Source organism: Chelonoidis abingdonii, chromosome 4 (assembly GCF_003597395.2).
Source record: "Chelonoidis abingdonii isolate Lonesome George chromosome 4, CheloAbing_2.0, whole genome shotgun sequence".
NCBI classification, from domain to species: domain Eukaryota; kingdom Metazoa; phylum Chordata; order Testudines; family Testudinidae; genus Chelonoidis; species Chelonoidis abingdonii.
In genome coordinates, this window is record NC_133772.1 from 61,902,341 (window position 1) to 61,912,627 (window position 10,287).

Genomic DNA, 10,287 nt, shown 5'->3' on the forward strand with positions numbered 1-10,287 from the left:
AAGGCGGCTGAGAGCAGTGATTAATGTTTTCATTTCATCAGTGCTCCACAATATGGCAGGAATCAGCAATGACATATTTATAGCTGAAACACAGCAACGACCTTATCAGAATTGGTTTAGGTTCAGCAGCTGTCTTCGTACGATATTATTATGATTAAAAGCCAATTGCAGAGCATGTTTACCAAGGAATTCCACTCTATGCCAAAAAACACGTGGCACTATCAGAATCACAGTGACCGACATGGACTTAATGTCCCGCCAGATGTCTCAGGATTTAGCTAAGGATCATCTGAGCTAGTCTACAGTGAGGAGTTGGGGGGGGAGAGGAGGGTGTCAACTAAGAATACGCACTTCAGCTATGTGTAGGTAGCTAAGTTGGAATCTTGGTCGATTTACCTGGCGTGAGGACGGCAGCGAGTCAACCATGCCGCTCCTCTGCGACTCTGCTTCCGCTCTCGCCACGGCAGAGAGATCGGGATCGATTTATCGTGTCTACACCAGACACGATAAATCATAATAGATTACTACACCGATCGCCGGGTAGTGTAGACATGCCTAAGTGATGCTCATCTGCAAGGAGGCTATGTTCCGTTGGATTTCCCTTGATGATGAGACGACACTGAATCAAAGACCTACAGCGTTGCATAAAAATTAAGGCCCAGATTTTTAAGGTATCTGGATCATGTGCAAGCTAAACTGATTAGGAGCCAAGTTTCTTATTTTCAAAAGGACGTAGGTACAAGCGCCTAAATCCATTGACAGTCAAAGAATTTGGTTTTACTTTTTTTCTTAAAAAAAAACAAAAACAAAAAAAACCTAAGAAATTACACACAAGCACCATACCTATCTTACAAGAATGTTGTTTAGTGCAAAGACAACCACTCAAATTTAAGAAATACATTATGATACACAATACACAATCCCCACTTGCTGATACGAGAGCAGACACACACAAGGCATCAGAGTTAAGGCTGGACAGCAATCGTAAAATAGCATTTCCTAATTTCAAATGTTGGCTTTGCAACTTTAACAAGTTCTTTTAATAGAGGGTGTGTGTGTGCCGTGCGCGCATGCGTGTGTAATAAATACATTAGTGGTTGGAACCTGTGGCCCATAGGCTGCATGCAGCCTGTCAGTTAAATCTCGGTGGGCCATGAGAGAATTTGGTTTACATTGACTTTGGGCCCAGCACCGACGCAGCCAGCTCCAGTGGTCCGCGGTTCGTTGTTCTGGCCAATGGGAGCGCGGAAACGGCAACCAGACCTTACACCACTTTGCAGCTCCCATTGGTTAGGAATGGCGACCGCAGCCATGGGACTGTTGCGGGCCGTGCCTGCGAAAAGAGTCATGTAAACAAACTGTTTCGCGGCTGGCCAGTAGAATTATCCGATGGGTCACGTGCAGACCGCAAGCCACAGGTTGCCACCACTGTATACGTGTAACAGCACACACACACACACACACACAAAACCATATCACTTGTACTCACCACTGAACAAGTGTGTGGCCAAAGTGAATCTTGCAGGCCAAATGTCCCACCAAGTTCTAAAATGCAATTTGGTTTCCTGATGTCTTCATCTTGACAATACAGAGCTGAAATCTGAAAAATGCAGGTGCCAGCATAGGAAGTTCTATCTTAATCCACAGATGGAGCAACTCATGTGGATTCCTATATTCTCCACTGGCTGCACCTCCATGTTCATGATGAGGACAAGTTCAATCTGTTCCAATTATTGAAAACTGTGTCCCTTTATTCATCAAAAGCTCTCAGCATGACCCTCAGTTGTACAAGGCGTGACAGACCCAGACAAGTGGGGTACAGGAGTCTGGTAGAGGGCAGATATACTGGTCACTGGATGAGTAGTTTTCTCTTCCCTGAGTGACCAGAGCAAGGGCTGCACTAGAGTAATCAGGAACCTGCTAGAACCAATTAAAACAGGTAGGATAATTAAGACATCTGGAGCCAATTAAGAAACTGCTAGAATCAGTTAGGACAGGCTAGCTAATCAGAGCACCTAAGTTTAAAAAGGACCTCACTTCAGTTTATGGTGTGCATGTGAGGAGCTGGGGAGCTGAGAGTGAGAAGACATATTGCTGAAAGACTGAGGAATACAAGCATTATCAGGCACCAGGAGAAAGGTCCGGTGGCGAGGATAAAGAAGGTGTTGGGAGGAGGCCATGGGGAAGTAGCCCAGGGAATTGTAGCCGTCGTGCAGCTGTACCAGGAGGCACTCTAGACACCATGTGGGTCAGAAAACAGCCCAGAGACCTCTCCCACTGGTAGAAGCCACAGTCCAGCTCAATTCCTCCTGTGTCTGATCGGGAGTTGGGAGGTTTGGGGAGAACTCGGAGTAGAGAGCAGCCCGAGGTTCCCCCCAAACCTCCCAACTCCCCATCAGACACAGGAGGAATTGAGCTGGACTGTGGCTTCTACCAGAGGGGAAGGTCTCTGGGCTGTTTCCCAACCCACATGATGAATCTGTGAGGTGAGAAAATCCACCAGTAAGTGCAGGACCTACCAAGGTAGAGGAGGAACTCTGTCACAAAGGTTTGAACATCCATGCATTAAACTGAGAATTCACCAACATCCTGATGGAGGGCTAGGATGGCGGACATTAAACAACAATAAAACTACCTTACATTTATAACCTAATCACTAAAAATTATCAAAGTATTTTGCAAGGTAGGAAAGATTTATTGTCCTCATTTTATAGATAGGAATGTATCTTCCCTCTCAAATTACTTAGCAAGTATTTTTATATTAAGCTAGAACCTATGAATTAGTCCAAAAAGAACTTAAATTTATTAAAGTAATATAGCCCTTGTGCAAACTACAGTTTATTATTAAAAACAGATACTTTACAGATATCACTGTTACAGTTTACATAGTCAGTTATCAGTTCACATATAAAAATGCTGTCAAAATCTGAGTGTTGAAATCTTAATTCTGACCCAGAACAGGGCTTTGGAGCTATGCTGCGGATCCACTCCAGCTCCAGGAAAAATCTGCAACTCCACTGCTCCGTACTCTGCTCCAAAGCCCTGACCCAGAAGATCTATTTGTAAACTCTATCAAAGTATATTTGACTGGCATGTATTGTATATCTTGAACTGTATAAAGTAAGCAATTAGTGATGCACATATTGCAAGAGTTATGCTACTGACACTCAATCAATTATAAATTCTTCTCTCTTCTTTCATATTTGGTTTCTCAATTCATCTAAAAGTGACCCATAAATTTCAAGACCACAACAATCTTCAGAAGGTCACAAATCATGGCTTTTTAAGGGATTTCACCTGACCTTCGGAAACACTTTTGATTCCTGGACATGTTACAAACCCTGTGCATCATTTTCCCATTCTTGGGCTCTATGTCATTTTGAAAGATGACACTTGTTTAACTATTGTAAAAACAGACTATTTACAGTAAGTAACCAGTGTTTTAAATCATTTAAACACTTGTTATATTGTAATTTTTTTTCCAGAAAAAGCCTCACAGAGATAACAAAAGAACAATAAACTCATAGGAAGCCAACATTCCAAAGAACAACAATTAAATTTTACAGATCAACACATCTGAATTGTAAATATGAAACACTGTAAATAGAATCCTTTTAGTTCAATACCATATTTAAGATATCACAGACCCAAACACGTTACTCATGTTTAATTGTTTGGTGGATTGAGTCCTAATATTCTATTTATTTTAAGTGATTTGGCAGTTAAGTACTTTGCAGTTAAATGCCACTACCATAAAAACATATATTACACACACAGGATTTGTTTTCAAAGGCTCCTAAGGGATTTAGGTGCTCAAGTCCCACTGAGTTTCACAAGCACCAGGGGAAAAAAAGAAATCTAATAAAAGAGACCTAAAACCTGCCATGATTATATATACACATGGGGTTCTCAACCTTTTTCTTTCTTAGCCCCCCAACATGCTATAAAAACTCTGCGGTCCATCTGTGGAACCACTAGCTTTCTGCATATAAAAGCCAGGGCCAGCCATTAGGGGGCAGCAAGCAGGGCAATCGCCCAGAGCCCCATGCCACAGGGGCCCCCCATGAAGCTAAGCTGCTCAGGCTTTGGCTTCAGTCCCAGGTGGTGGGGCTCAGGGCCTCAGGCTTTTGTCCCGTGCAGTGGGATTTCAGCTTTCTACCAAGGGCTGCAGCGAGTTTGAGGCTGGTCCTGCTTGCAGGAACCCTGGAAACCTGCTCACGGCCCCCTACAGGGCCCCAGACCCCTGGTGAGAACCACTGATATATACCATTTAGTTTAAGACCTAATTGGACAGGTCCTGCATTATACCCTGAAGCCTACAAGAAGCAGCTATTTCATCAGAAATTCATTAACTGAGAATTCCCTGCTACCTATGGTACTCTAGGAACGTATATCAGAAGTGACCCAATAGAACTCATCTGTCAGGACTGGATACAGAAGCAGGGGAATATACAAACATTTTACTATAATTTTGACAAATACTATAATTTGATTTTCCAGAGTACAAGATTAATGAATCCTGTGATGGTAAACATAAAATCTTAATCTGAATCACAAATCAATTTAACACAGTAGAGCTCTTAGCAGCACAAGTTGCAGAGTGTGGTTTTTATTTCTCTACCAAATAAATAATTATCTTAGGACAATACAGAGTGACAATCCAAATTTGGGGAAAAAATTATATACAACTGTAAGAAATCATTTAACTCACCTGTCCTTGTTGGGGTGATAAACAATTAACAACTTCTTTCACCATCACAGGTATGTGTGGTCTTCTACAATCTTCATCATCTGCACTTTGATGTAGCTTTTGAATTTCATGGTTATACATCGTTTGTTTTTTAATTCCATAGTCATAAGTCACTTCCAGCCTTTCTGCTGAAGAATGAATATTTCTGGCCCAAATACCTACATTTATTGAGCTAGTTTCTAAACTGGACAGAAGCAATCGTTTGTAGAGCTGGAACAAATATCGAAACAGCACCATACTGTAGTTAGGCCAACCTGGAAAAACAAATATTGGAAACAATTTTAAAGTACGTATTTTAAATAATAGGTTGGGACAGGAAGGGGAAGTACAAAAAAGCAGTCACACAACCCATGGTACAAAGTCCCAGAGAAACACTACATTGGCAGAAATTTAGATATATAGTTTCCATTATAATCTCCAGTGGTGGTATCCTTTCAGGATTTCTCCAAGGCTCTCCACTCAAGCCACAATGCTTCTCTTTACGTATTACCATAAAACTTTTGTCTCCTCTCTAGCCTATGATTCTGATTGTAGCATGACATATTGAGGATACTAGTATTAAAATGAAGTATATGGTAAATGATATGTGACCATATCTGAGCACAAAGTATACAAGTAAAGCCAGACTTCATTATTTTAAAAAAGTATTACTGTCCTTTCTATGGTTAACTTGCTTTCAACATCAGCACACCACAGCACAATTAATTTTGTAGTGTTCCCTTTAACCAGCTAAAATAGGAAAATGAGAGTCCAACACTGTAGTTGAATTTAATACAGTGCTAGAATCATGTTATGATCAATAAAAACATTTGGAGCAGTGCATGATAACATCATGTAATCAAATCTCACACTTTAAAACATCAACTGTTCCAACATTGGGTGAGAAATGAAACATCAGACCATTTGTCTGGTCAAGAATAGCTATTTTCATCAGTTTCATATTTTTCGTGAACATGACTTACACTACTTTTATACTACGTCACACCTAGATGACAAACCAGAAGAGTACACCTACCCCTCTTCTTTATTTTAGTAGTGGAGTGCTACATCCTTTAGGCCAGTGCTTCTCAACCCACAGGCTGCTTGCAGCCCAATCAGCCCATATGACATCCTGGGGCCATACAGGTAGTATATATGAGTGGCTGCAGCCCATATAACACATAGAAAGCTGCATATGCAGCCCACCATGGTAAATAGCTCGAGAATCACTGCTTTAGGCTAAACTTTTCTTTTCATAACAAAATGAATTGGCAGTTAGCTGCAAAGAGGTAAAAAGACGGGTTTTATTTACAGGAATTTTACATTTGTTTTCTGAGCAAATACCTCCTTCAGTCCCACATTTCATATGTTCTCTTACCATGCAAAAAAGAAAACACAGACATAAGGCCATCTGACAATATGCCATACTGTATTTTTATTATTAATGGAGACAATGTCTAATCCCATGATGCAATTTATCTACTCAATTTTTATATATTCTATTGATTCAGGTTTACCCATCATTCAGTCATCTGTTTTGTTTGCCACAAAATGGGAACATGCTGAATGATCATTTTAGGAAAGTTACCTTCATTAGAATCTACGCCCCACTTGTTAAATAACTCCACAGTTTAAAAAGGTAAACAAATTAGGCAAGTTCTCTGTAATCAGATATTTTCTTGTTCTCCAGAAACTGTTTAAGAAACTGATGGATCAAATTACCTACAAGGTACTTATGAATAGCTACCATCAATTGGCCCATCCCACCCAGGGCAAATAAGCAAAATGTATAATATTGGAGATAAAATTGTTGAAAAGGTGCTTGTCTCCTTATTTAATTCAGAAATGGGCCTCATACTATGGCCCTGATCCTGCAGTGAGCCCTTTCTAAGAAGACTATTTCACTGCCCTAGAGATCACTACACGATCAGAGCCAACATTAATAATCATTTAATAGTCTACATCCTTAACCAGAATTGCTTCATGTAGTCATATGAACCCAGTAAGATGTTATACATATATATTATACTCAAGCTCAATTCATATCCCAGAAAAATGTATTGATAAGTTACTTCACAGCACTCTCACTTTAGGCAACTTTTTGTTTAAAAAAGCAGAAGTCATATTTCTTCTAAAATGCATGCCCATTAGTATTTCGATGTATTGTTTGGACTGAGAGTTTGTAAGCGAAAACGTTGCTGTCATTTGCTGAAATACAACTAGGAAGGGAAGATGTAGCAGACGTATAGTCTCCGGTACAGAAGAGTGAATGAAACTCAGCGAGCACTTGGAGCTTGCGACACACCCCAAACCTGGGGCGCGGAGGGGGACAAGAGTGAGTGTGCGCTTCGAAGCAAAACAGCACCGTCCCACAGCGCCTGCAACGGGCGCTGGAGCCAAAGGAGAGGGGGCGAGACAGAAGCATCGCGGGAAACGTTAACTCGTCAACTGACGCTCCGCGGCGTCTGGTTTTACTGCGCGCCTCTAACGAGGCTGTGAAGTCTCTACACCCGAAAGTGCTGAGGGCCGGCCTGCCCAACCCCCCTCTTCCAGCCGGGCCGCGCTGCGGGGGCAACTGAGGCCGCCCCAGTCTGCTCCTCCTCTCCCTCCACAGGCAGGGGACACTTGGGGAACAAGGGCCCGGTACTCACTGCAGATCACGCCGCTGCCCCTCTCTCGCTGCCGGGGTATCAGTGCACAGCCCGCCCGGCCTCCCCTCCCCTGGCAACAAAGCACCGATGTCTTCAGTTCCGCCTGCATGTTGCTGCCGCGACGGCAGCCCCCACCTGTTTCATGTGGGAGCAGAGAGTCCTTGAGGGCCCGGGGAGATGTAAACGCCCGAAGGGGAGTGGCCCCCAAGAAACCGTTCAGGATCTCCCCAGGGCCCCAGCGTGGTGTATCCCTCTCTCAACCGCCACATTACAGTAGCCTCAAGCCCGCCCCGGGTACCCCCCCCCCAATTCCCCCCAGGGCACTATCCTCGATCACCCACACCAGCTCCTAGCTGTGCACAGCCCGCTTCCCCCGCCACCAGCCATATACAAACACCTGCCCCTGTATATAGACACTACGCTCCTCTTGAAACATGCAACACCAATCAGCACGCCTGCCAACTGCAGACAAACCCACTAACACGCTTGTCAGTTGCATACTACCACTTCCTGTACGTATCCCACACGCATCATCCCGTCTTATGCAATTCAATACAGTAATACCTTATTGGCATGAAAAGCTATGCAACGTCGCGAACGTTTTAAAAGACACCTCGGGTATCTGCCAGTGGTAGATATGTACGACGGACCTGCCCAGGTCAGTTTAGCACTGGGGTTTTATCTCCGACACGTATTTGTCATTAACATCACAACCCCTGCTGCCCCCACACCTACCTCTCTGCTGCATAGAACTATATGCATAAATCTACCTCAGGTACATACCAACCTCTTCTCACTCGCTCACAAACATACACCCACACAATCACCACTACAGTTGTACACACACAGCCTCCGCACACATCCTAGCTGTACTATAGAAGTGCCAGTCACGACTTCAAACATTAAGGCTGAGTAAAGTTTTAGTCCAATCCAGCAATACTATGTGGGCATACATATTATTGTTAGTTTCCCAATCTTTGTTCTAATATCCTTGAATGAATTTTGATGCTAGAAGCAGGGCTTGTTGCACCCATGTTACACGGTTACACGGGTGTAACATACTAACTGCTGTGAGCCTCTGTGTGCAATATATGGAGACAACTGCATAGGGCGAAAGACTGTTTGCGAATAGTCGTTTGCCTTTTAAAGTGAAATGTGGTTGATTTCTACAATATTCACCAGTTTAATTGTTATAAAATTTGCTCAGCTACCTGTACAACTATCTGTGATTTATTCATCTAAAATGCAGTACAACGTGGCACGTAGCCTCTTGAGTACCATGCGCACCCCTACCCGGGGGCTTAATGCATCTTCTCCCACTCACCCCTTTGTGCACGATGGATTGCTGGTCCCCCGCCTCTCACCCTCCACCCCAGGCAGAACAGGACTCTGAAGGGGCTTCTCGGAATTACATTCCCCTTTCTCACGTGATAGCACCCAAAAGGAACAAGCGGCATGAGCACAGACCCCTAGGCACGGGGCACGTTTTCCTAGCAGGAAGAATAGCACACTCCCCAGCACCAGGCCTACCAGGACTGAACGGAACCCGAACAGATCCCCGCTCCAATGAAACCAGTCCCGCCAGCCCTCGGCGCGGTCGCACTAGAGACGTCATGGCAGTGCGGGCCAATGAGGTGGCGAGGGGAGGCGGGCCGCTTGTGTTTGAATTTGCTCAGTGTGCGGCTAGAGAAGGAGGTGACGGGGATGTGGCCCGGACAGAGCCAGTAGCGCCCCCCGCTCGCAGGTGAGTGCGGCCCCCACTCCCCCACGCGCCAGCGTCTCCCTGGCCGGCGGAGGAAGCCCCCGGCACCTCGGGCCAAGCTGCGGGTGGGGTGGAGGTGTCTGTACGGGCTGGAGCCGCCGCCCGCAGAGGAGCCCGGCCCGGCGCTGGCGGGGCGACCAGGCTTTGTTACAGCTGTAACGATCTGTCTGACACTATGTGCAAATAATAATGGTGATATCCTAGAAATGGGAGCTTGTAGGCTGCTGTATAAAGGACTTTGTATTCTGGTTATGACAGGCCTGGTCGTCGTCATCATCATCATGATAAACGTGCTGTGAATTAAAGGGAAGCTGTCAGTTTAAAACTTGCACTCCTGCCTGAGAAACGTTTACTTCATACCTAACTCGTAAGATTATTCTAAAAGGAAAAATCTTGTTTTCAATGTATTGGATAGCACTTGTGTGTAGCTAGTTTCCTCCTTTCCCCTGTGTAATCAGGTTTCCCTGTCGTTTGTGTGGCCCTTTCACACAATATCAGAAAGACAATAAGCTTCTGAAATGCACAATCTTGCAAGAGTCATGAGAATCTGCAACATGGGTCTCTCTGCAGGATCAGGTCCAAAGACTTTAAAAGCAAAAACAAATAGAATTTGGGGACAGGTGTAATGCCTGAAATTACCTTTGACTCCTTTGAAATTATCTAGATTTAAAGTTAACAATGTTCCTGTATATTACTTTTGCCACCAGGCCACTGAAGTTTTATAGGTTTCAAAGTAGCAGCCGTGCTAGTCTGTATTTGCAAAAAGAACAGAAGTACTTGTGGCACCTTAGAGACTAACAAATTTATTTGAGCATAAGCTATGTTAAATATTTTGTTTGGGGTTTGTTTATACTCGAGTGATTTAATGTAGGTAGAGGGGACAAATCAAGGCCATTATTTTTACATAAAGTGATATTTACTGTTTTTTAAAAATCTGGTGAAACTAAGATTAGGGTTTACTGGGTGTTATTAATGGTGGTATCTTGCCGTAAAGGTGCCTGACTAGTTTAAAAATACAGTAGTAGTCATTTCCTAAGTGTGTTTAAAAATAATCCATTTTTACTGGAGCTTTTTAAGGAATTCTGACAATGCTAGGTTTGGAACTATTTTGGGATGTTTTAAAATCATTTAGAAGGTTTCATTTT

General features: G+C 43.6%; 1 protein-coding gene across 1 annotated transcript in view; it reads right to left on the bottom strand.

Moving 5' to 3' along the window:
• The window catches only part of METTL15 (methyltransferase 15, mitochondrial 12S rRNA N4-cytidine), a 195,754-nt gene extending 188,089 nt beyond the window's left edge, over window positions 1-7,665 (bottom strand). Inside the window, exons 1-2 of the mRNA XM_032780673.2 lie at window positions 7,381-7,665; window positions 4,712-5,004 (exon numbers count right to left, since the gene is read on the bottom strand). Coding sequence (XP_032636564.1) covers window positions 4,712-5,004; window positions 7,381-7,489 — 402 coding nt within the window. The 5' untranslated portion in view covers window positions 7,490-7,665. The remainder of the gene's footprint in view (window positions 1-4,711; window positions 5,005-7,380) is intronic.
• Between the last annotated feature and the right edge of the window lie 2,622 nt (window positions 7,666-10,287).